Source organism: Pimephales promelas, chromosome 3 (assembly GCF_988280905.1).
Source record: "Pimephales promelas chromosome 3, fPimPro1.hap1.1, whole genome shotgun sequence".
Classification (NCBI taxonomy): Eukaryota; Metazoa; Chordata; class Actinopteri; order Cypriniformes; family Leuciscidae; genus Pimephales; species Pimephales promelas.
In genome coordinates, this window is record NC_142771.1 from 9,421,091 (window position 1) to 9,446,626 (window position 25,536).

Genomic DNA, 25,536 nt, shown 5'->3' on the forward strand with positions numbered 1-25,536 from the left:
GGCTCATTGCAATCGACCTGATGTTGGTGCTACAGTGATCAAAAGTACATAGTGGGTTGTAAATCCTAAACTTTAAAATAAAAGTTGTAATGGGAAAGAAATATATCAGTGACTCTGTAATCAAATAATGATTTGATCCTTTGGTTCTGATCTAAAGTTCATCATTTTAGATGCCTGTTAAGATTGCTGTTGATGTGAAGGAAGAACGTTGGTTATAATCTAAACCTGAAACATACTAAACTTTATTAATCTGGATACTCTAGTGTGCAATTATGTCAGTAGCTATGTTTCTGAATTGATAAAAAATGTAAGACACAAAAAGACTTGAGGTTGTTTGTGTTTCAGTGGATTGGTCCTTTCAATCTATTTTTTTCAAATAAGCAATCATTTGATTTAGCTACCAATAAAACACCCATATATGTTAATTCATTTTATTCTGCGTATAAAGAATCTATGACTTTCACCTGTGACAGATTGATTGAGTTAATTGGCAGGTGCAGAGAAAAATTAAGCTCATCACGAGAGAGGTGGAGCCATTGTGATCTACATCTGCATAAATGTGGATGGGAGCACCCTAAGGAGTCATTGAAACAAGCTTAGCAATAATGGGGTTTTGGCAGGTTGGATTTGGATTGGTGTTTATCCTTGCACTTGGATTTTCTGAAGCACAATGGAGAGCAAGAGCAGCACAGAATCAGAGTCCAAGTGCGTTTCGGCCTAGAACATTCGCTCAAGCTCCTCAACAGTCTGATTCCAGCATGTCTTTGGTTCCCAGTGACATTGCATTTGCACCACAAACATTTCCTGTCCAGACACAAGTCAGGACTGACTCTGGAAAGTCTTCTCAAGATCTCATGGGTGTTCAATTAAAGGAGCTGTTGCAGGGTCCAGTGGCGAAACTGATGTGGAGCTTTCCAAGTCTACCTGAGGAACCACAGCAGCCAGATGTTCCTTTTGATTTAACTAATCCTGTCCCTGCCAACAGTGTAGCTGCTCAGTGTGGAGAAAACTCTGTATATGTGGAAGTGAAGAAGGACTTCTTTGGGACTGGACGCCCACTGTTGTCCTCTGGTTTCACACTGGGAGGCTGTACTGCAACTGGAGAGGATTCTTCTGCTCAAGTGCTGATCTTTGAGTCTGAACTGCATGGATGTAGCAGCACATCAATGGTAAGGTTCTGTTGTGAAAATCCTAGGTATTCTGTACCATCCATGTGACCGTTCTGTTAACCTTTCTGTTTAGGTGACTGAGGATGAGCTTGTCTATAGGTTCAATATTATCTACACCCCACAAGAGGCTTCATATGGTTTTCCTATTGCCAGGAGTAGTAGTGCAGTGGTTGGTATCGAGTGTCATTATCCAAGGTGAGGATTCAATGAATTCATGTTCACTGGATGTTCTAATCCTGCAGTTTATGGGCAAGAGATGACTGCTTGTTTAACTCCCACAGAACACATAATGTGAGCAGCAATGCCTTAATGCCCACTTGGATCCCATATGCCTCAACTAAGGTTGCAGAGGATGTGTTTGTCTTCTCCCTCAAGCTCATGACTGGTTTGTGTAGCCCATACAGATTTGTAGTATGGTTGTGAATAAACTTTGCTAAGACTTTTGTTTTCTTTGCAGATGACTGGAGATTTGAGAGACCTTCTAACCAGTACTTCCTGGGTGACATGATAAATCTTGAAGCATCTGTGCTTTTGTACAACCATGTTCCCATCCGTGTGTTTGTGGACAGCTGCGTGGCTACTGCAGTCCCTGATGTTGCTTCTGTCCCCAGATACTCCTTTATTGAGAATAATGGGTAAGAGGTGCTACCTCATGTCTCCCAGCTTCCAGAAGGGTTGTGATTTCTAACTGGGTTCTGTTCACAGGTGCCTGGTTGATGCCAAGCTCACAGGCTCCACGTCTCGCTTTATGCCCAGGACTCAAGTTGATAAGCTGAGGTTTCAGCTAGAGGCCTTCAGGTTCCAGCAAGCAGACAGTGGGCTGGTATGCATGTCCTGTAGTTGTACAACTCTTTGTATATGATATCCATGGTTTACAAACAATTGTCTCTGCAGGTCTACATCACATGTGTTTTGAAGGTGGCTGCAGCAACCTCAAGCCCTGAACAGAAAGCTTGTTCCTTCTCTTCTAATGGGTATGTTTCCTGCTAGATAAGTGTACATGTGAATTAGTTGCATTCCCTTAATTGAGGGTTTGTTCTGTCAGGTGGGTGTCTGCAGATGATTCTGACCAGGTTTGTGGCTGCTGTGACACAACGTGTAGCATCAGAAGTGGAAGTGATCAACTGCTTACAGGTATGGACTAACACTGATAATTTATTGTCATTCATGGCTTTTGTTCTCACTAATCATTTCTTCCACAGATCTACGCTGGGAAAGAGCATCTGTCGGCCCAATCAACGTTAAAGAATATGGCCATGGCCAACAATAACTAGGAATGTCATGAGACTTCTGGTGGTTTAATAAATGTTGTGAATATACTGTATTTGTTAGTTGTCTTTTACTTGCACAAATTCTACATTTATCCAGTTTACATGGTTTCTATTCAGATTATGTACCTTTCTAAAAAGCCTTTCTATTTAGATGTCCCCACACATAGACCAGGCCATTTGTTGGACTTGGACTTATTCCAACACAAAAGGGCATTTCAATAGCTTCATATACTTGTGCTTACTAGATGATTAACCATTGTGGTTCAAGTGTGTATGCTGAAACCATTTTGTGCTTACAATTTACCAAGTAAGGACATGAAACTTTGAGTGGTACTAATATACCCACCCTTTTTATGGGGGCTTTTGCACCAGAACCTTTTCATAGTTCCAACTATTGGCGGTAGTACCTTGATTTTGTTTTGTTCATTCCAAAAGAGGTATAGGAACGTCTGTGTTAGCTAGGGTTGGGTATCGTTTGAATTTGAACGATTCTGATTCCGATTCCTTGTTTTGGTTCCTAACGATTCTCGATTTCGATTCTTTTAAGAGGCAGGGTCAAAAAAGTTTAGCTAACCAACGGTCTTTCTGAAGGAAATACTCCTTCTGTCACAAATACTTGTCACAAATTTTGCATTTTGCCGAGATTTCGTTAATTTTTAGAAAAGTGAAGCCACACTTTGGACCGCCGACGTAAGCTACTCATGTTCGACTCGTGCGGTTAAGACAACACTTCCGGTAGACGCTTCTTCGTTGGTGTTGTTCAGCGGTTTCTTCTTCCGCTCGGCGGACTGTGAATATCGAAACTAGGAATTGAAATTTTAACTTTTGAACGATTCCGGGATAAACGAAAAGTTAGTCCCGGTTCCAATCGATACTCGATACCCAACCCTAGTGTTAGCACATATTTTAACCTATATATTTAGAAACTCTAGGAATGTAAAACAGTGATAGATAGACATCAACCTTTATGCTGAGGAGAGAATCCATTGCAACTGAGGGGCCCAAGTGAAATAAGTATTTCTGCTAATCTAGCAACATTGGACATCCACCACATGATATGTGCTTATAACTTTGCATTACTGTCTACTTTATGTATAACAGGTCCATCTAAAAACATGAGACAGGACTATTCGACTACTCATAAAATAATGAGTACATGAGCACTGTGTGCTCTGACGTGGTCAAAATAAGTCACAACAAGTGGTGCTTACGTCACTTCTAGTTCCTACTGGCGGTGTAAATGCAACCAGGAAAACATTCCCAGGGGAACCATTGGTTTGAAGGGGCGCTACCCTGGTGGCTAGTTCCTAGAACTACCCGATGCGAAAGCCCCTTATGTCACCAAGGCTCATTGCAATCGACCTGATGTTGGTGCTACAGTGATCAAAAGTACATAGTGGGTTGTAAATCCTAAACTTTAAAATAAAAGTTGTAATGGGAAAGAAATATATCAGTGACTCTGTAATCAAATAATGATTTGATCCTTTGGTTCTGATCTAAAGTTCATCATTTTAGATGCCTGTTAAGATTGCTGTTGATGTGAAGGAAGAACGTTGGTTATAATCTAAACCTGAAACATACTAAACTTTATTAATCTGGATACTCTAGTGTGCAATTATGTCAGTAGCTATGTTTCTGAATTGATAAAAAATGTAAGACACAAAAAGACTTGAGGTTGTTTGTGTTTCAGTGGATTGGTCCTTTCAATCTATTTTTTTCAAATAAGCAATCATTTGATTTAGCTACCAATAAAACACCCATATATGTTAATTCATTTTATTCCGCGTATAAAGAATCTATGACTTTCACCTGTGACAGATTGATTGAGTTAATTGGCAGGTGCAGAGAAAAATTAAGCTCATCACGAGAGAGGTGGAGCCATTGTGATCTACATCTGCATAAATGTGGATGGGAGCACCCTAAGGAGTCATTGAAACAAGCTTAGCAATAATGGGGTTTTGGCAGGTTGGATTTGGATTGGTGTTTATCCTTGCACTTGGATTTTCTGAAGCACAATGGAGAGCAAGAGCAGCACAGAATCAGAGTCCAAGTGCGTTTCGGCCTAGAACATTCGCTCAAGCTCCTCAACAGTCTGATTCCAGCATGTCTTTGGTTCCCAGTGACATTGCATTTGCACCACAAACATTTCCTGTCCAGACACAAGTCAGGACTGACTCTGGAAAGTCTTCTCAAGATCTCATGGGTGTTCAATTAAAGGAGCTGTTGCAGGGTCCAGTGGCGAAACTGACGTGGAGCTTTCCAAGTCTACCTGAGGAACCACAGCAGCCAGATGTTCCTTTTGATTTGCCTAATCCTGTCCCTGCCAACAGTGTAGCTGCTCAGTGTGGCGAAAACTCTGTATATGTGGAAGTGAAGAAGGACTTCTTTGGGACTGGACGCCCACTGTTGTCCTCTGGTTTCACACTGGGAGGCTGTACTGCAACTGGAGAGGATTCTTCTGCTCAAGTGCTGATCTTTGAGTCTGAACTGCATGGATGTAGCAGCACATCAATGGTAAGGTTCTGTTGTGAAAATCCTAGGTATTCTGTACCATCCATGTGACCGTTCTGTTAACCTTTCTGTTTAGGTGACTGAGGATGAGCTTGTCTATAGGTTCAATATTATCTACACCCCACAAGAGGCTTCATATGGTGTTCCTATTGCCAGGAGTAGTAGTGCAGTGGTTGGTATCGAGTGTCATTATCCAAGGTGAGGATTCAATGAATTCATGTTCACTGGATGTTCTAATCCTGCAGTTTATGGGCAAGAGATGACTGCTTGTTTAACTCCCACAGAACACATAATGTGAGCAGCAATGCCTTAATGCCCACTTGGATCCCATATGCCTCAACTAAGGTTGCAGAGGATGTGTTTGTCTTCTCCCTCAAGCTCATGACTGGTTTGTGTAGCCCATACAGATTTGTAGTATGGTTGTGAATAAACTTTGCTAAGACTTTTGTTTTCTTTGCAGATGACTGGAGATTTGAGAGACCTTCTAACCAGTACTTCCTGGGTGACATGATAAATCTTGAAGCATCTGTGCTTTTGTACAACCATGTTCCCATCCGTGTGTTTGTGGACAGCTGCGTGGCTACTGCAGTCCCTGATGTTGCTTCTGTCCCCAGATACTCCTTTATTGAGAATAATGGGTAAGAGGTGCTACCTCATGTCTCCCAGCTTCCAGAAGGGTTGTGATTTCTAACTGGGTTCTGTTCACAGGTGCCTGGTTGATGCCAAGCTCACAGGCTCCACGTCTCGCTTTATGCCCAGGACTCAAGTTGATAAGCTGAGGTTTCAGCTAGAGGTCTTCAGGTTCCAGCAAGCAGACAGTGGGCTGGTATGCATGTCCTGTAGTTGTACAACTCTTTGTATATGATATCCATGGTTTACAAACAATTGTCTCTGCAGGTCTACATCACATGTGTTTTGAAGGTGGCTGCAGCAACCTCAAGCCCTGAACAGAAAGCTTGTTCCTTCTCTTCTAATGGGTATGTTTCCTGCTAGATAAGTGTACATGTGAATTAGTTGCATTCCCTTAATTGAGGGTTTGTTCTGTCAGGTGGGTGTCTGCAGATGATTCTGACCAGGTTTGTGGCTGCTGTGACACAACGTGTAGCATCAGAAGTGGAAGTGATCAACTGCTTACAGGTATGGACTAACACTGATAATTTATTGTCATTCATGGCTTTTGTTCTCACTAATCATTTCTTCCACAGATCTACGCTGGGAAAGAGCATCTGTCGGCCCAATCAACGTTAAAGAATATGGCCATGGCCAACAATAACTAGGAATGTCATGAGACTTCTGGTGGTTTAATAAATGTTGTGAATATACTGTATTTGTTAGTTGTCTTTTACTTGCACAAATTCTACATTTATCCAGTTTACATGGTTTCTATTCAGATTATGTACCTTTCTAAAAAGCCTTTCTATTTAGATGTCCACACACATAGACCAGGCCATTTGTTGGACTTGGACTTATTCCAACACAAAAGGGCATTTCAATAGCTTCATATACTTGTGCTTACTAGATGATTAACCATTGTGGTTCAAGTGTGTATGCTGAAACCATTTTGTGCTTACAATTTACCAAGTAAGGACATGAAACTTTGAGTGGTACTAATATACCCACCCTTTTTATGGGGGCTTTTGCACCAGAACCTTTTCATAGTTCCAACTATTGGCGGTAGTACCTTGATTTTGTTTTGTTCATTCCAAAAGAGGTATAGGAACGTCTGTGTTAGCTAGGGTTGGGTATCGTTTGAATTTGAACGATTCTGATTCCGATTCCTTGTTTCGGTTCCTAACGATTCTCGATTTCGATTCTTTTAAGAGGCAGGGTCAAAAAAGTTTAGCTAACCAACGGTCTTTCTGAAGGAAATACTCCTTCTGTCACAAATACTTGTCACAAATTTTGCATTTTGCCGAGATTTCGTTAATTTTTAGAAAAGTGAAGCCACACTTTGGACCGCCGACGTAAGCTACTCATGTTCGACTCGTGCGGTTAAGACAACACTTCCGGTAGACGCTTCTTCGTTGGTGTTGTTCAGCGGTTTCTTCTTCCGCTCGGCGGACTGTGAATATCGAAACTAGGAATTGAAATTTTAACTTTTGAACGATTCCGGGATAAACGAAAAGTTAGTCCCGGTTCCAATCGATACTCGATACCCAACCCTAGTGTTAGCACATATTTTAACCTATATATTTAGAAACTCTAGGAATGTAAAACAGTGATAGATAGACATCAACCTTTATGCTGAGGAGAGAATCCATTGCAACTGAGGGGCCCAAGTGAAATAAGTATTTCTGCTAATCTAGCAACATTGGACATCCACCACATGATATGTGCTTATAACTTTGCATTACTGTCTACTTTATGTATAACAGGTCCATCTAAAAACATGAGACAGGACTATTCGACTACTCATAAAATAATGAGTACATGAGCACTGTGTGCTCTGACGTGGTCAAAATAAGTCACAACAAGTGGTGCTTACGTCACTTCTAGTTCCTACTGGCGGTGTAAATGCAACCAGGAAAACATTCCCAGGGGAACCATTGGTTTGAAGGGGCGCTACCCTGGTGGCTAGTTCCTAGAACTACCCGATGCGAAAGCCCCTTATGTCACCAAGGCTCATTGCAATCGACCTGATGTTGGTGCTACAGTGATCAAAAGTACATAGTGGGTTGTAAATCCTAAACTTTAAAATAAAAGTTGTAATGGGAAAGAAATATATCAGTGACTCTGTAATCAAATAATGATTTGATCCTTTGGTTCTGATCTAAAGTTCATCATTTTAGATGCCTGTTAAGATTGCTGTTGATGTGAAGGAAGAACGTTGGTTATAATCTAAACCTGAAACATACTAAACTTTATTAATCTGGATACTCTAGTGTGCAATTATGTCAGTAGCTATGTTTCTGAATTGATAAAAAATGTAAGACACAAAAAGACTTGAGGTTGTTTGTGTTTCAGTGGATTGGTCCTTTCAATCTATTTTTTTCAAATAAGCAATCATTTGATTTAGCTACCAATAAAACACCCATATATGTTAATTCATTTTATTCTGCGTATAAAGAATCTATGACTTTCACCTGTGACAGATTGATTGAGTTAATTGGCAGGTGCAGAGAAAAATTAAGCTCATCACGAGAGAGGTGGAGCCATTGTGATCTACATCTGCATAAATGTGGATGGGAGCACCCTAAGGAGTCATTGAAACAAGCTTAGCAATAATGGGGTTTTGGCAGGTTGGATTTGGATTGGTGTTTATCCTTGCACTTGGATTTTCTGAAGCACAATGGAGAGCAAGAGCAGCACAGAATCAGAGTCCAAGTGCGTTTCGGCCTAGAACATTCGCTCAAGCTCCTCAACAGTCTGATTCCAGCATGTCTTTGGTTCCCAGTGACATTGCATTTGCACCACAAACATTTCCTGTCCAGACACAAGTCAGGACTGACTCTGGAAAGTCTTCTCAAGATCTCATGGGTGTTCAATTAAAGGAGCTGTTGCAGGGTCCAGTGGCGAAACTGACGTGGAGCTTTCCAAGTCTACCTGAGGAACCACAGCAGCCAGATGTTCCTTTTGATTTGCCTAATCCTGTCCCTGCCAACAGTGTAGCTGCTCAGTGTGGAGAAAACTCTGTATATGTGGAAGTGAAGAAGGACTTCTTTGGGACTGGACGCCCACTGTTGTCCTCTGGTTTCACACTGGGAGGCTGTACTGCAACTGGAGAGGATTCTTCTGCTCAAGTGCTGATCTTTGAGTCTGAACTGCATGGATGTAGCAGCACATCAATGGTAAGGTTCTGTTGTGAAAATCCTAGGTATTCTGTACCATCCATGTGACCGTTCTGTTAACCTTTCTGTTTAGGTGACTGAGGATGAGCTTGTCTATAGGTTCAATATTATCTACACCCCACAAGAGGCTTCATATGGTGTTCCTATTGCCAGGAGTAGTAGTGCAGTGGTTGGTATCGAGTGTCATTATCCAAGGTGAGGATTCAATGAATTCATGTTCACTGGATGTTCTAATCCTGCAGTTTATGGGCAAGAGATGACTGCTTGTTTAACTCCCACAGAACACATAATGTGAGCAGCAATGCCTTAATGCCCACTTGGATCCCATATGCCTCAACTAAGGTTGCAGAGGATGTGTTTGTCTTCTCCCTCAAGCTCATGACTGGTTTGTGTAGCCCATACAGATTTGTAGTATGGTTGTGAATAAACTTTGCTAAGACTTTTGTTTTCTTTGCAGATGACTGGAGATTTGAGAGACCTTCTAACCAGTACTTCCTGGGTGACATGATAAATCTTGAAGCATCTGTGCTTTTGTACAACCATGTTCCCATCCGTGTGTTTGTGGACAGCTGCGTGGCTACTGCAGTCCCTGATGTTGCTTCTGTCCCCAGATACTCCTTTATTGAGAATAATGGGTAAGAGGTGCTACCTCATGTCTCCCAGCTTCCAGAAGGGTTGTGATTTTTAACTGGGTTCTGTTCACAGGTGCCTGGTTGATGCCAAGCTCACAGGCTCCACGTCTCGCTTTATGCCCAGGACTCAAGTTGATAAGCTGAGGTTTCAGCTAGAGGCCTTCAGGTTCCAGCAAGCAGATAGTGGGCTGGTATGCATGTCCTGTAGTTGTACAACTCTTTGTATATGATATCCATGGTTTACAAACAATTGTCTCTGCAGGTCTACATCACATGTGTTTTGAAGGTGGCTGCAGCAACCTCAAGCCCTGAACAGAAAGCTTGTTCCTTCTCTTCTAATGGGTATGTTTCCTGCTAGATAAGTGTACATGTGAATTAGTTGCATTCCCTTAATTGAGGGTTTGTTCTGTCAGGTGGGTGTCTGCAGATGATTCTGACCAGGTTTGTGGCTGCTGTGACACAACGTGTAGCATCAGAAGTGGAAGTGATCAACTGCTTACAGGTATGGACTAACACTGATAATTTATTGTCATTCATGGCTTTTGTTCTCACTAATCATTTCTTCCACAGATCTACGCTGGGAAAGAGCATCTGTCGGCCCAATCAACGTTAAAGAATATGGCCATGGCCAACAATAACTAGGAATGTCATGAGACTTCTGGTGGTTTAATAAATGTTGTGAATATACTGTATTTGTTAGTTGTCTTTTACTTGCACAAATTCTACATTTATCCAGTTTACATGGTTTCTATTCAGATTATGTACCTTTCTAAAAAGCCTTTCTATTTAGATGTCCACACACATAGACCAGGCCATTTGTTGGACTTGGACTTATTCCAACACAAAAGGGCATTTCAATAGCTTCATATACTTGTGCTTACTAGATGATTAACCATTGTGGTTCAAGTGTGTATGCTGAAACCATTTTGTGCTTACAATTTACCAAGTAAGGACATGAAACTTTGAGTGGTACTAATATACCCACCCTTTTTATGGGGGCTTTTGCACCGGAACCTTTTCATAGTTCCAACTATTGGCGGTAGTACCTTGATTTTGTTTTGTTCATTCCAAAAGAGGTATAGGAACGTCTGTGTTAGCTAGGGTTGGGTATCGTTTGAATTTGAACGATTCTGATTCCGATTCCTTGTTTCGGTTCCTAACGATTCTCGATTTCGATTCTTTTAAGAGGCAGGGTCAAAAAAGTTTAGCTAACCAACGGTCTTTCTGAAGGAAATACTCCTTCTGTCACAAATACTTGTCACAAATTTTGCATTTTGCCGAGATTTCGTTAATTTTTAGAAAAGTGAAGCCACACTTTGGACCGCCGACGTAAGCTACTCATGTTCGACTCGTGCGGTTATGCCAACACTTCCGGTAGACGCTTCTTCGTTGGTGTTGTTCAGCGGTTTCTTCTTCCGCTCGGCGGACTGTGAATATCGAAACTAGGAATTGAAATTTTAACTTTTGAACGATTCCGGGATAAACGAAAAGTTAGTCCCGGTTCCAATCGATACTCGATACCCAACCCTAGTGTTAGCACATATTTTAACCTATATATTTAGAAACTCTAGGAATGTAAAACAGTGATAGATAGACATCAACCTTTATGCTGAGGAGAGAATCCATTGCAACTGAGGGGCCCAAGTGAAATAAGTATTTCTGCTAATCTAGCAACATTGGACATCCACCACATGATATGTGCTTATAACTTTGCATTACTGTCTACTTTATGTATAACAGGTCCATCTAAAAACATGAGACAGGACTATTCGACTACTCATAAAATAATGAGTACATGAGCACTGTGTGCTCTGACGTGGTCAAAATAAGTCACAACAAGTGGTGCTTATGTCACTTCTAGTTCCTACTGGCGGTGTAAATGCAACCAGGAAAACATTCCCAGGGGAACCATTGGTTTGAAGGGGCGCTACCCTGGTGGCTAGTTCCTAGAACTACCCGATGCGAAAGCCCCTTATGTCACCAAGGCTCATTGCAATCGACCTGATGTTGGTGCTACAGTGATCAAAAGTACATAGTGGGTTGTAAATCCTAAACTTTAAAATAAAAGTTGTAATGGGAAAGAAATATATCAGTGACTCTGTAATCAAATAATGATTTGATCCTTTGGTTCTGATCTAAAGTTCATCATTTTAGATGCCTGTTAAGATTGCTGTTGATGTGAAGGAAGAACGTTGGTTATAATCTAAACCTGAAACATACTAAACTTTATTAATCTGGATACTCTAGTGTGCAATTATGTCAGTAGCTATGTTTCTGAATTGATAAAAAATGTAAGACACAAAAAGACTTGAGGTTGTTTGTGTTTCAGTGGATTGGTCCTTTCAATCTATTTTTTTCAAATAAGCAATCATTTGATTTAGCTACCAATAAAACACCCATATATGTTAATTCATTTTATTCCGCGTATAAAGAATCTATGACTTTCACCTGTGACAGATTGATTGAGTTAATTGGCAGGTGCAGAGAAAAATTAAGCTCATCACGAGAGAGGTGGAGCCATTGTGATTTACATCTGCATAAATGTGGATGGGAGCACCCTAAGGAGTCATTGAAACAAGCTTAGCAATAATGGGGTTTTGGCAGGTTGGATTTGGATTGGTGTTTATCCTTGCACTTGGATTTTCTGAAGCACAATGGAGAGCAAGAGCAGCACAGAATCAGAGTCCAAGTGCGTTTCGGCCTAGAACATTCGCTCAAGCTCCTCAACAGTCTGATTCCAGCATGTCTTTGGTTCCCAGTGACATTGCATTTGCACCACAAACATTTCCTGTCCAGACACAAGTCAGGACTGACTCTGGAAAGTCTTCTCAAGATCTCATGGGTGTTCAATTAAAGGAGCTGTTGCAGGGTCCAGTGGCGAAACTGACGTGGAGCTTTCCAAGTCTACCTGAGGAACCACAGCAGCCAGATGTTCCTTTTGATTTGCCTAATCCTGTCCCTGCCAACAGTGTAGCTGCTCAGTGTGGAGAAAACTCTGTATATGTGGAAGTGAAGAAGGACTTCTTTGGGACTGGACGCCCACTGTTGTCCTCTGGTTTCACACTGGGAGGCTGTACTGCAACTGGAGAGGATTCTTCTGCTCAAGTGCTGATCTTTGAGTCTGAACTGCATGGATGTAGCAGCACATCAATGGTAAGGTTCTGTTGTGAAAATCCTAGGTATTCTGTACCATCCATGTGACCGTTCTGTTAACCTTTCTGTTTAGGTGACTGAGGATGAGCTTGTCTATAGGTTCAATATTATCTACACCCCACAAGAGGCTTCATATGGTGTTCCTATTGCCAGGAGTAGTAGTGCAGTGGTTGGTATCGAGTGTCATTATCCAAGGTGAGGATTCAATGAATTCATGTTCACTGGATGTTCTAATCCTGCAGTTTATGGGCAAGAGATGACTGCTTGTTTAACTCCCACAGAACACATAATGTGAGCAGCAATGCCTTAATGCCCACTTGGATCCCATATGCCTCAACTAAGGTTGCAGAGGATGTGTTTGTCTTCTCCCTCAAGCTCATGACTGGTTTGTGTAGCCCATACAGATTTGTAGTATGGTTGTGAATAAACTTTGCTAAGACTTTTGTTTTCTTTGCAGATGACTGGAGATTTGAGAGACCTTCTAACCAGTACTTCCTGGGTGACATGATAAATCTTGAAGCATCTGTGCTTTTGTACAACCATGTTCCCATCCGTGTGTTTGTGGACAGCTGCGTGGCTACTGCAGTCCCTGATGTTGCTTCTGTCCCCAGATACTCCTTTATTGAGAATAATGGGTAAGAGGTGCTACCTCATGTCTCCCAGCTTCCAGAAGGGTTGTGATTTCTAACTGGGTTCTGTTCACAGGTGCCTGGTTGATGCCAAGCTCACAGGCTCCACGTCTCGCTTTATGCCCAGGACTCAAGTTGATAAGCTGAGGTTTCAGCTAGAGGCCTTCAGGTTCCAGCAAGCAGACAGTGGGCTGGTATGCATGTCCTGTAGTTGTACAACTCTTTGTATATGATATCCATGGTTTACAAACAATTGTCTCTGCAGGTCTACATCACATGTGTTTTGAAGGTGGCTGCAGCAACCTTAAGCCCTGAACAGAAAGCTTGTTCCTTCTCTTCTAATGGGTATGTTTCCTGCTAGATAAGTGTACATGTGAATTAGTTGCATTCCCTTAATTGAGGGTTTGTTCTGTCAGGTGGGTGTCTGCAGATGATTCTGACCAGGTTTGTGGCTGCTGTGACACAACGTGTAGCATCAGAAGTGGAAGTGATCAACTGCTTACAGGTATGGACTAACACTGATAATTTATTGTCATTCATGGCTTTTGTTCTCACTAATCATTTCTTCCACAGATCTACGCTGGGAAAGAGCATCTGTCGGCCCAATCAACGTTAAAGAATATGGCCATGGCCAACAATAACTAGGAATGTCATGAGACTTCTGGTGGTTTAATAAATGTTGTGAATATACTGTATTTGTTAGTTGTCTTTTACTTGCACAAATTCTACATTTATCCAGTTTACATGGTTTCTATTCAGATTATGTACCTTTCTAAAAAGCCTTTCTATTTAGATGTCCACACACATAGACCAGGCCATTTGTTGGACTTGGACTTATTCCAACACAAAAGGGCATTTCAATAGCTTCATATACTTGTGCTAACTAGATGATTAACCATTGTGGTTCAAGTGTGTATGCTGAAACCATTTTGTGCTTACAATTTACCAAGTAAGGACATGAAACTTTGAGTGGTACTAATATACCCACCCTTTTTATGGGGGCTTTTGCACCAGAACCTTTTCATAGTTCCAACTATTGGCGGTAGTACCTTGATTTTGTTTTGTTCATTCCAAAAGAGGTATAGGAACGTCTGTGTTAGCTAGGGTTGGGTATCGTTTGAATTTGAACGATTCTGATTCCGATTCCTTGTTTCGGTTCCTAACGATTCTCGATTTCGATTCTTTTAAGAGGCAGGGTCAAAAAAGTTTAGCTAACCAACGGTCTTTCTGAAGGAAATACTCCTTCTGTCACAAATACTTGTCACAAATTTTGCATTTTGCCGAGATTTCGTTAATTTTTAGAAAAGTGAAGCCACACTTTGGACCGCCGACGTAAGCTACTCATGTTCGACTCGTGCGGTTATGCCAACACTTCCGGTAGACGCTTCTTCGTTGGTGTTGTTCAGCGGTTTCTTCTTCCGCTCGGCGGACTGTGAATATCGAAACTAGGAATTGAAATTTTAACTTTTGAACGATTCCGGGATAAACGAAAAGTTAGTCCCGGTTCCAATCGATACTCGATACCCAACCCTAGTGTTAGCACATATTTTAACCTATATATTTAGAAACTCTAGGAATGTAAAACAGTGATAGATAGACATCAACCTTTATGCTGAGGAGAGAATCCATTGCAACTGAGGGGCCCAAGTGAAATAAGTATTTCTGCTAATCTAGCAACATTGGACATCCACCACATGATATGTGCTTATAACTTTGCATTACTGTCTACTTTATGTATAACAGGTCCATCTAAAAACATGAGACAGGACTATTCGACTACTCATAAAATAATGAGTACATGAGCACTGTGTGCTCTGACGTGGTCAAAATAAGTCACAACAAGTGGTGCTTACGTCACTTCTAGTTCCTACTGGCGGTGTAAATGCAACCAGGAAAACATTCCCAGGGGAACCATTGGTTTGAAGGGGCGCTACCCTGGTGGCTAGTTCCTAGAACTACACTCTAAAAAATGCTGGGTTGTTTTAACCCAACTTTGGGTCAAATATGGACTAACCCAGCCGTTGGGTTAAATTTTTACATTACATTTTTAACCCAACATTTCGGGTTTGTCCATATTTGACCCAAAATTGGGTTAAAACAACCCAGCATTTTTTAGAGTGTACCTGATGCGAAAGCCCCTTATGTCACCAAGGCTCATTGCAATCGACCTGATGTTGGTGCTACAGTGATCAAAAGTACATAGTGGGTTGTAAATCCTAAACTTTAAAATAAAAGTTGTAATGGGAAAGAAATATATCAGTGACTCTGTAATCAAATAATGATTTGATCCTTTGGTTCTGATCTAAAGTTCATCATTTTAGATGCCTGTTAAGATTGCTGTTGATGTGAAGGAAGAACGTTGGTTATAATCTAAACCTGAAACATACTAAACTTTATTAATCTGGATACTCTAGTGTGCAATTATGTCAGTAGCTATGTTTCTGAATTGATAAAAAATGTAAGACACAAAAAGACTTGAGGTTGTTTGTGTTTCAGTGGATTGGTCCTTTCAATCTATTTTTTTCAAATAAGCAATCATTTGATTTAGCTACCAATAAAACACCCATATATGTTAATTCATTTTATTCTGCGTATAAAGAATCTATGACTTTCACCTGTGACAGATTGATTGAGTTAATTGGCAGGTGCAGAGAAAAATTAAGCTCATCACGAGAGAGGTGGAGCCATTGTGATCTACATCTGCATAAATGTGGATGGGAGCACCCTAAGGAGTCATTGAAACAAGCTTAGCAATAATGGGGTTTTGGCAGGTTGGATTTGGATTGGTGTTTATCCTTGCACTTGGATTTTCTGAAGCACAATGGAGAGCAAGAGCAGCACAGAATCAGAGTCCAAGTGCGTTTCGGCCTAGAACATTCGCTCAAGCTCCTCAACAGTCTGATTCCAGCATGTCTTTGGTTCCCAGTGACATTGCATTTGCACCACAAACATTTCCTGTCCAGACACAAGTCAGGACTGACTCTGGAAAGTCTTCTCAAGATCTCATGGGTGTTCAATTAAAGGAGCTGTTGCAGGGTCCAGTGGCGAAACTGACGTGGAGCTTTCCAAGTCTACCTGAGGAACCACAGCAGCCAGATGTTCCTTTTGAGTTGCCTAATCCTGTCCCTGCCAACAGTGTAGCTGCTCAGTGTGGAGAAAACTCTGTATATGTGGAAGTGAAGAAGGACTTCTTTGGGACTGGACGCCCATTGTTGTCCTCTGGTTTCACACTGGGAGGCTGTACTTTAACTGGAGAGGATTCTTCTGCTCAAGTGCTGATCTTTGAGTCTGAACTGCATGGATGTAGCAGCACATCATTGGTAAGGTTCTGTTGTGATAATCACAGGTATTCTGAACCATCCATGTGACTGTTCTGTTAACCTTTCTGTTTAGATGACTGAGGATGAGCTTGTCTATAGGTTCAACATTATCTACACCCCACAAGAGGCTTCATATGGTGTTCCTATTGCCAGGAGTAGTAGTGCAGTGGTTGGTATCGAGTGTCATTATCCAAGGTGGTTATTATTCAATGAGTTCATGTTCACTGGATGTTCTAATCCTGCAGTTTATGGGCAAGAGATGACTGCTTGTTTAACTCCCACAGAACACATAATTTGAGCAGCAATGCCTTAATGCCCACTTGGATCCCATATGCCTCAACTAAGGTTGCAGAGGATGTGTTCGTCTTCTCCCTCAAGCTCATGACTGGTTCGTGTATCCCATACAGATTTGTAGAATGGTTGTGAATCATCTTTAAGACTTGTTTTCTTTGCAGATGACTGGAGATTTGAGAGACCTTCTAACCAGTACTTCCTGGGTGACATGATAAATCTTGAAGCATCTGTGCTTTTGTACAACCATGTTTCCATCCGTGTGTTTGTGGACAGCTGCGTGGCTACTGCAGTCCCTGATTTTGCTTCTGTCCCCAGATACTCCTTTATTGAGAATAATGGGTAAGAGGTGCTACCTCATGTCTCCCAGCTTCCAGAGAGGTTGTGTGATTTCTAACTGGGTTCTGTTCACAGGTGCCTGGTTGATGCCAAGCTCACAGGCTCCACGTCTCGCTTTATGCCCAGGACTCAAGTTGATAAGTTGAGGTTTCAGCTAGAGGCCTTCAGGTTCCAGCAAGCAGACAGTGGGCTGGTATGCATGTCCTGTAGTTGTACAACTCTTTGTATATGATATCCATGGTTTACAAACAATTGTCTCTGCAGGTCTACATCACATGTGTTTTGAAGGTGGCTGCAGCAACCTCAAGCCCTGAACAGAAAGCTTGTTCCTTCTCTTCTAATGGGTATGTTTCCTGCTAGATAAGTGTACATGTGAATTAGTTGCATTCCCTTAATTGAGGGTTTGTTCTGTCAGGTGGGTGTCTGCAGATGATTCTGACCAGGTTTGTGGCTGCTGTGACACAACGTGTAGCATCAGAAGTGGAAGTGATCAACTGGTTACAGGTATGGACTAACACTGATAATTTATTGTCATTCATGGCTTTAGTTCTCACTAATCCTTTGTTCCTCAGATCTACGCTGGGAGAAAGCATCTGTCGGCCCAATCAATGTTAAAGAATATGGCTATGGCCAGAAATAACTGGAAATGTCATGTGAATTTGAAATAAATGGTGATCAAATGTATATATATATTTTTACTTGTCTTTACTTGCACAAATAATATACAAACATTTATCTAGTTTACATGGTTCGGTTCAGATGTTTCATTAAAAGCTAGGTATGGCACGGTTCACAAAACCAACGGTTCAGTTTTTATCACGGTGTTTGGGTCAAGGTTCTCGGTTCTTGTTTTTCTTTTAATCTTAAACACTCCAGAAGTTCTTTAGCATATGATGTATAACTTAATTATCCAATTTAGGATCCAGTATTAAAGATATCATGCACAAACTGATTTTGATGCGACCTTAAGCACATTATATTGGGACCATCAATGGTAAGAGAATGGAAGAGAAGACCTTGATCACATGCGTTTTGTTTATTTGGCAAGAAAGTGGAATGTGTATCACTATCTTTAAATGAACTTATGTGCTTTTTTTTTTATTTTTATTTTTTTTAGCATGCAAAGTTTGAAAATAACTTGTACTTATTAAAATGCCAATTTAAGTCTAGCTCTTAATTTTATTTTTTTTTAAAGAGGGGAACTCTTAAAACTGTCTTATTTCAAAGTGCATGAAACAATTGCCTATAATTAGGCTATAGCAAAGGCCATGGTCGAAGTGAAACAAGCTCAATGTCCACAGACAGTATAAACAATTCTTCTAATTCTGAGAGTGAGGGTACTTTTTTTTTTTTTTTTTTTTTTTCACTTGAAATAAAAGTGCAGTATTTGGAAACATGACTGGAGTCTAAACTTAAAATGCCCCTGTATGTATTTAAATAACAAAATCCAAAATGTTCCCACAAACCAGACTCATATGACACTGGAGAATCCTCCAACTCTGGTTAGCCTCCCTCATCTCTCCCACTTGCCACTTGTACTTGCCACTTTCGGTTTATGACATCAAAGTACCGCGAGAGTGATTGAAAAGCATATGGAGCTGTCGCTCTTGCTATATTTTGATGTTATTCACTGATCACTCTGTGATCAGTTCAAGTCGAACAACACTCGTGTATGGGCTTGATACAACATTTTTAAAAACTCAGGTGATTTCAGTGAAATTCAGGGGATGTTTTCAAGAAACTTGTATACTTTCGTGAGCTAGACCTAGTTTTTTTTTTGTTTTTTGCCTGATTCTCTGGAGTCTGGTTATAAATTATCAAGTCAATTTCCATTAACATTTGCAATAGGGTGAATTTTTGAAGTGGGCATGGTTATCTCTACTAAAACATGTAGGGGCTCAGTCTGTGGTCATGTGAAAAATTACGTGGTGACTAGTGGCAGGAATCACAGGTAAGGCTAATTTTGGACGTAATACAATAACATAATGGTTCCCGGTCTGTAGTTTCTCATGGTTTTTGTGTCTGGTATGAGGATAATATCTGAATCCTGTATGATGCAGATTCCAGTGATACTCACTCATGTTCAGACTTGATCACCTGACGCTGACGCACCCTTTCTGATTGATCGGACATGTGGAACTCATCAGTGTTTGTACAAGCTCTTAATATAAGCATTTAAGTAGAGCAAAAAATACTTTAAAGAGGCTGTGGGAACAATGATGACTCGAATGAATCAGTACTTTGAATCACTGTATTTAAATTACTCCTCTATTAGGTGAATATGAATCAGAGGCTGCATTCAGAATAGGCTAGTAGTTGCATACTTGTAGGCTATTATTTCTGCCGTATCCTTATATATGGTACTAAATAGGCCAAATATATTACAATACAATATATTATGCTCGACACAGCTGCTCGCAAAATGAAGTTTTGTTAATAACTAAGTTCGGGAGGAGCACGTTCAGATAATTAACACGAGTGGACGGCAATCAGCAATCAGCAACCAATGATAAGAGGGTATATATAGACTCAGCAGTCTTACCTCGATCCATTGGCAGTTTGCAGCATTTGGCCATGTCCGAATCTAGCTCTTCCTGTTTTCGATAGAGAATCTTTCGTCCAGAATTAGGAATCTTTTCCGCAACCCGGTATCATCCCATGGGCGTCAGGCCAAACAAACGGGTCATCGCCACCCCGGGCGAAACATCCGCAATCTACTTCCGCGGTATCTTTAAACCGGACCATTCAATAATTCCTGCCATAGAGATATGGACAAGGCAATGCTGCCATCTTAACGCAAAGGAATGGACATTCCTCCAGCGTCGGCCGTCGCAACAGGCAGTAAGTAAGTTAAGCCACGCTGCAGATCCAGTCCCGGCTGATCCACACTCTCAAACATCTGCCGGGTCAACTCTGTGAGTGCTTAGCTGAAAACTTTCGCGTCCCTGATTGAACTTCGCATCGCTTCAATCGTTGAATGTCGAGCATTTACGCTATCCGGATACTAATTGTGATCGATATAAATAGTTTCTGTACAATGATTTGCGTTCCTTAAACGCGATGCTTCTTTATGGCGTAAAACTCACACGTAAACAGTAGGGCTGGGAATCGATTCTAAAGAATTGATTCCTCGATCCCAAAAAGAATCGATTCCTCGATCCGAGGCGTTAGGAATATAGAGTCGATTCCAAAGCTAGGAATCGATTCCATTAACAGGAATCGACTCCTCTTTTAAGATTTCAGAAGTTCAGACCAATTCTAACCCGCAGCTTCACCATTTGGTTTACTAATCCAGAACGAACAAATCGGCAGGGAACCACCCTTAGAAATGACAAATAAATAAATGAGAAACAACGGAGCTTTTACACTAGGCTTGTTACGGTGAAATGCCATATATGGTTCGTATCCTGTGTTTGCAGCGGTCCGAGCGCATTTGTCCCCGACGCCCCCCGCAGCGTGGGTCCGGTTCCACACCCAATTTAATTCTATCGAACCTTGGTGCGTTCGCGTGCATCTTATGTCATTGCAAACGTGCACGGCGCTCGATGGAAAGCAGAACGTGGGTAAATATTGTGTATTTACTTATTTATTTTTAGTAAAATTGCTTCTACTATGCGCAGTTAAGTGAACAATACAGGTTTATTGTACGTGTGTCGCATAAGGTGGTTTTCTGCTGCTTGCAAACGGACCCGTAAGAATACAGTGGATTTACAAATATGTTGCTCTGATTCCACGTACAATGCTCGAATACACTGCAGGCTCACTCTCGCTCGTATCCAGGGTAATTCCTCAACACTATCATCCCTTACTCATTTAACTGAATACATCACAATAAGCTAAAACGCATGCACAGGATACCTTATTTCCTGAACAAGGGCGCACCCGAGTCCGTGCTGGGTAGTCAGTACTACCACCACCTCCTCCAGGTAGTCTCGGGTCCGGTACCCCAGTGCGCACCCGGTTCCCATAATGGCGTTCACATTAGCGATTTTTCATGCGAACCTTTCCCCGTTACGGACTTAACTGCCAGGGTGAAAGTTCCCTAAGCCATTTTGAAACGTTAATAAAGATGTGCATAATCCTGCAAAGATTAAATCGCCCCTCTTTTTCGCATCTTTGTTTGCGCTCAAGAAGATGATAATCGGCCAGCCAGGCCCCAATCTACTTCCCGCTCTTGCTCGGCTTCACACCACAGCTCATTTGCACAGGTACGTTTCTCCACTGCCCAGCAGTGACGTCTACTCTGCTCCCACTGAAGCTCTGTTTCTCCGGCTAATTTTCTATACTGCCCCAGCAGTGACGTCTCCTCTGCTCCCACTGGAGCTCTGTTTCTCTGGCTATTTTTTTCCACCGCCCCAGCAGTGACGTCTCCTCTGCTCCCAAAGGAGCTCCGTTTCTCTGACTAATTTTTCTACTCTGCCCCAGCAGTGGTGTCTCATCTGCTCCCACAGGAGCTCTGTTTCTCTGACTAATTTTTCTACTTTGCCCCAACAGTGATGTCTCATCTGCTCCCACAGAAGCTCTGTTTCTCTGACTAATTTTTCTACTTTGCCCCAACAGTGATTTCTCATCTGCTCCCACAGGAGCTCTGTTTCTCTGACTAATTTTTCTACTCTGCCCCAGCAGTGATGTCTACTCTGCTCCCACAGGAGCTCTGTTTCTCTGACTAATTTTTCTACTCTGCCCCAGCAGTGATGTCTACTCTGCTCCCACAGGAGCTCCGTTTCTCTGGCTAATCTTTTCTACTCTGCCCCAGCAGTGATGTCTACTCTGCTCCCACAGGAGCCGTGTTTCTTTCGGCTAATTTTTCTACTCTGCCCCAGCAGTGATGTCTCATCTGCTCCCACTGAAGCTCTGTTTCTCCGGCTAATTTTCTATACTGCCCCAGCAGTGACGTCTCCTCTGCTCCCACTGGAGCTCTGTTTCTCTGGCTAATTTTCTCCACCGCCCCAGCAGTGATGTCTCCTCTGCCCCCACAGGAGCTCTGTTTCTCTGGCCAATCTTTTATACTCTGCCCCAGCAGTGATGTCTCATCTGCTCCCACAAGAGCCGTGTTTCTTTCGGCTAATTTTCTACTCTGCCCCAGCAGTGATGTCTCATCTGCTCCCACAGGAGCTCTGTTTCTCTGGCTAATCTTTTCTACTCTGCCCCAGCAGTGATGTCTACTCTGCTCCCACAGGAGCACCGTTTCTCTGGCCAATCTTTTATACTCTGCCCCAGCAGTGATGTCTCATCTGCTCCCACAAGAGCCGCGTTTTTTTTCCGGCTAATTTTCTACTCTGCCCCAGCAGTGATGTCTCATCTGCTCCCACAGGAGCTCTGTTTCTCTGGCTAATCTTTTCTACTCTGCCCCAGCAGTGATGTCTACTCTGCTCCCACAGGAGCCGTGTTTCTTTCGGCTAATTTTTCTACTCTACCCCAGCAGTGACGTCTCATCTGCTCCCACTGAAGCTCTGTTTCTCTGGCTAATTTTTCTACTCTGCCCCAGCAGTGATGTCTCATCTGCTCCCACAGGAGCTCTGTTTCTCTGGCTAATTTTTCTACTCGGCCCCAGCAGTGATGTCTCATCTGCTCCTACAGGAGCTCTGTTTCTCTGAATAATTCTCATATGAGCTCTGTTTCTCTGGCTATTTTTTCTACACTGACACAGCAGTGATGTCTACTCTGCTCCCACTGGAGCTCTCTTTCTCTGACTAATTTTCACTCGGCCCCAGCAGTGATGTCTACTCTGCTCCCACTGGAGCTCTCTTACTCTGGCTTATTTTCTACACTGCTATAACAGTGACGTCCCCTCTGCTCCCACTGGAGCCCTGTTTCTCTGGCTAACTTTCTACACTGCCACAGCAGTGTCGTCTCCTCTGCTCCATCTGAAACTCTTTTCTCTGGCTAATTTTCTTCACCGTCACAGCAATGATGTCTACTCTGCTCCCACAGGAGCTCCGTTTCTCTGGCTAATTTACTACACCGCCACAGCAGTGACGTCTCCTCTGCTCCCACAGATGCTCTGTTTCTCTGGATAATTTTCTACACTGCTCAAGCAGTGACCTCTTCTCTGCTCCCGCAGGAGCTCTGTTCCTCTGGCTTATTTTCTACACTGCTATAACAATGATGTTTTCTCTCCAGTACATCACCATTTAGAATTATTATTCCTGCTAAAACCCTTAATTGATTATTTCCTCTGTCCAGCAAGCTTGGTCTCCAAGCTAACGTCGCACGCATCAAAATTTATCCTCCAAGCGGTATCTCCCAGGACCCTTCAATCCTATATTACCGCTTGGAGGTAACATAAAGAAAGGAAACGATAAATATAACGTCTCTTATAACTTGCCTTCCCCCGATTTTTCTCTTTCCAATCAAATCTTTTATCTCCTATTAAAGGTTATTTGAGCGGCAATCCAGTTTTTCCCATAAACTGTCGTACGGCACTACTTCTGTGGAGTTAAACAATTCACAAACCCTGATTAAAGGGATCCAAAGATCCCAGCCCACCCGCCCCCGACTCCGGACACCCCATAACACTGGAAATTCTCATTAAATGTATTCGGCTTTCCGCATAAGCTACCAGCCCTTCAGTTCCACTCACACACTCAATGCCACGTTTAAATTACCCTTTTTCGTTTTTCTTAGACACTCAAAAAACCGCCATCACTTTATGAGCAGAGTGAGTGCTTTCCCAGAGGAGCCCTTACATTTTTCTCCTTCATCCAGCGAGCAGTTGGTCTCACAGCGGATGCAGTGTGAGAAAAAATCTCCTGGGCAAGCACTCAATTTTTCCACTTTTCAGTTTTCCTTCTTCCATCCAGCGAGCATCGGTCTCACAGCGGATGGAGTGAGAGCTTTCCCAGTAGAGCACTTAAAATTTTCTCTTTCATCCAGCGAGCAGTTGGTCTCACAGCGGACGGACATGAGAAAATTTCCTGGGCAAACACTCATTTTCCCCTCTTGTCAGGTTTCCTCTTTCCGTCCAGCGAGCATTAGTCTCACAGCGGACGGAGTGAGAGCTTTCCCAGTAGAGCACTTAAAATTTTCTCTTTCATCCAGCGAGCAGCTGGTCTCACAGCGGATGGAATACGAGAAATCTCCTGGGCAAACACTCATTTTCCCCTCTTGTCAGGTTTCCTCTTTCCGTCCAGCGAGCATTAGTCTCACAGCGGACGGAGCGAGAGCTTTCCCAGTAGAGCACTTAAATTTTCTCTCTTTCATCCGGTGAGCATTCGGTCTCACCGTGGACGAGAGTACGAGAAAATCTCCTGGATAAGCACTCATTTTCCTCTTTTCAGGTTTCCTCTTTCCGTCCAGCGAGCATTGGTCTCACATCGGACGGAGCGAGAAAATTCCAGGTAGAGCACTCATGTTTTCTCTTTCATTTCAGCGAATATTTGGTCTTACAGTGGATGCAGCGTGAAAACCTCCTGGACAAGTATACAACAACCACACCTTGTTCGCAGTCAACAAGGGCCATCAGTCCAGGCAGTGAGCCAACATCACGGGCCTCCCTGACCAAGCATCCAGGCCCCTTCTCGAGATGCCAGCCCGCCATTTCTTGGCACTCTTTGGGGGGTCTTTAGTCCGGCGGCTGTCCTCTGCTCTTTAGCCTTTTGGGGGGAGTACTCTGGGTTCGGGCAGAATTCCGAGCACGGAGCCCTCCCTCCGGACAGCACGCCAAATACGCATTGAATCTTACTCACTCAAAATTATAAATTATATGTAAGTGTGAACTCGTGAAATGAAGTTTTGTTAATAACTAAGTTCGGGAGGAGCACGTTCAGATAATTAACACGAGTGGACGGCAATCAGCAATCAGCAACCAATGATAAGAGGGTATATATAGACTCAGCAGTCTTACCTCGATCCATTGGCAGTTTGCAGCATCCCTCCTCCACCCCTTCTCCACACTCCTAGTCCTGCACACTCCTCTTTCTAAAAAATCACTTACATACGGGGGGAGTACTCTGGGTTCGGGCAGAATTCCGAGCACGGAGCCCTCCCTCCGGACAGCACGCCAAATACGCATTGAATCTTACTCACTCAAAATTATATGTAAGTGTGAACTCGTGAAACTGCAAAAATCGAATTATTTCCATACTTTTACCGGTATTAAAGGGAGATATATCTATTTGAACTCAACCATTTTTCATCATTCATTTTTTAGTTTTAAAATCTTACTGTACGACAACGATTTGTATGACATTTTAGAAGCACTTGAAAAATATGCTCCTTCCTTTCATCCAAGTGTTGAAATGCTAATCAGCTCAGATGATGTCAGATCCTGTTCTGTGCTGTCTATTAATGGCACAAAAGCAGTTAAATCTGTCTGAAAGGAGTCATACAGAGTCATTCTTCTGCAGGACAAAGCTCTGATTATGTGTTTGGATGGGACTCGATGCTCGGCTGCCACATTCCTCCCTCGCTGAACCGCTGGACGTCTCCTGA

The 25,536-nt window shown here is 42.4% G+C and overlaps 5 protein-coding genes across 5 annotated transcripts; all 5 read left to right on the forward strand.

The window, feature by feature from the left end:
* The first annotated feature begins 559 nt into the window (after positions 1-559).
* Positions 560-2,493, forward strand: LOC120490186 (zona pellucida sperm-binding protein 3). The gene is made up of 8 exons (XM_039687611.2): positions 560-1,169; positions 1,243-1,364; positions 1,451-1,554; positions 1,627-1,804; positions 1,875-1,992; positions 2,064-2,143; positions 2,215-2,303; positions 2,372-2,493. The coding sequence occupies exons 1-8, from the start codon at positions 606-608 to the stop codon at positions 2,437-2,439; spliced, it is 1,323 nt and encodes a 440-aa protein (XP_039543545.2). The 5' UTR covers positions 560-605; the 3' UTR covers positions 2,440-2,493.
* A 1,852-nt stretch (positions 2,494-4,345) lies between these two features.
* Positions 4,346-6,278, forward strand: LOC120490185 (zona pellucida sperm-binding protein 3). Its single transcript, XM_039687610.2, has 8 exons — positions 4,346-4,954; positions 5,028-5,149; positions 5,236-5,339; positions 5,412-5,589; positions 5,660-5,777; positions 5,849-5,928; positions 6,000-6,088; positions 6,157-6,278. The coding sequence occupies exons 1-8, from the start codon at positions 4,391-4,393 to the stop codon at positions 6,222-6,224; spliced, it is 1,323 nt and encodes a 440-aa protein (XP_039543544.2). The 5' UTR covers positions 4,346-4,390; the 3' UTR covers positions 6,225-6,278.
* Positions 6,279-8,104: 1,826 nt separating this feature from the next.
* LOC120490184 (zona pellucida sperm-binding protein 3) lies at positions 8,105-10,063 on the forward strand. Its single transcript, XM_039687609.2, has 8 exons — positions 8,105-8,739; positions 8,813-8,934; positions 9,021-9,124; positions 9,197-9,374; positions 9,445-9,562; positions 9,634-9,713; positions 9,785-9,873; positions 9,942-10,063. The coding sequence occupies exons 1-8, from the start codon at positions 8,176-8,178 to the stop codon at positions 10,007-10,009; spliced, it is 1,323 nt and encodes a 440-aa protein (XP_039543543.1). The 5' UTR covers positions 8,105-8,175; the 3' UTR covers positions 10,010-10,063.
* Positions 10,064-11,912: 1,849 nt separating this feature from the next.
* LOC120490210 (zona pellucida sperm-binding protein 3) lies at positions 11,913-13,844 on the forward strand. The gene is made up of 8 exons (XM_039687650.2): positions 11,913-12,524; positions 12,598-12,719; positions 12,806-12,909; positions 12,982-13,159; positions 13,230-13,347; positions 13,419-13,498; positions 13,570-13,658; positions 13,727-13,844. The coding sequence occupies exons 1-8, from the start codon at positions 11,961-11,963 to the stop codon at positions 13,792-13,794; spliced, it is 1,323 nt and encodes a 440-aa protein (XP_039543584.2). The 5' UTR covers positions 11,913-11,960; the 3' UTR covers positions 13,795-13,844.
* A 2,015-nt stretch (positions 13,845-15,859) lies between these two features.
* Positions 15,860-17,787, forward strand: LOC120490187 (zona pellucida sperm-binding protein 3). The gene is made up of 8 exons (XM_039687612.2): positions 15,860-16,473; positions 16,547-16,668; positions 16,758-16,861; positions 16,929-17,106; positions 17,179-17,296; positions 17,368-17,447; positions 17,519-17,607; positions 17,676-17,787. Exons 1-8 carry the CDS (start codon positions 15,910-15,912, stop codon positions 17,741-17,743), a joined length of 1,323 nt encoding a protein of 440 aa, XP_039543546.2. The 5' UTR covers positions 15,860-15,909; the 3' UTR covers positions 17,744-17,787.
* The last annotated feature ends 7,749 nt before the right edge of the window (positions 17,788-25,536 follow it).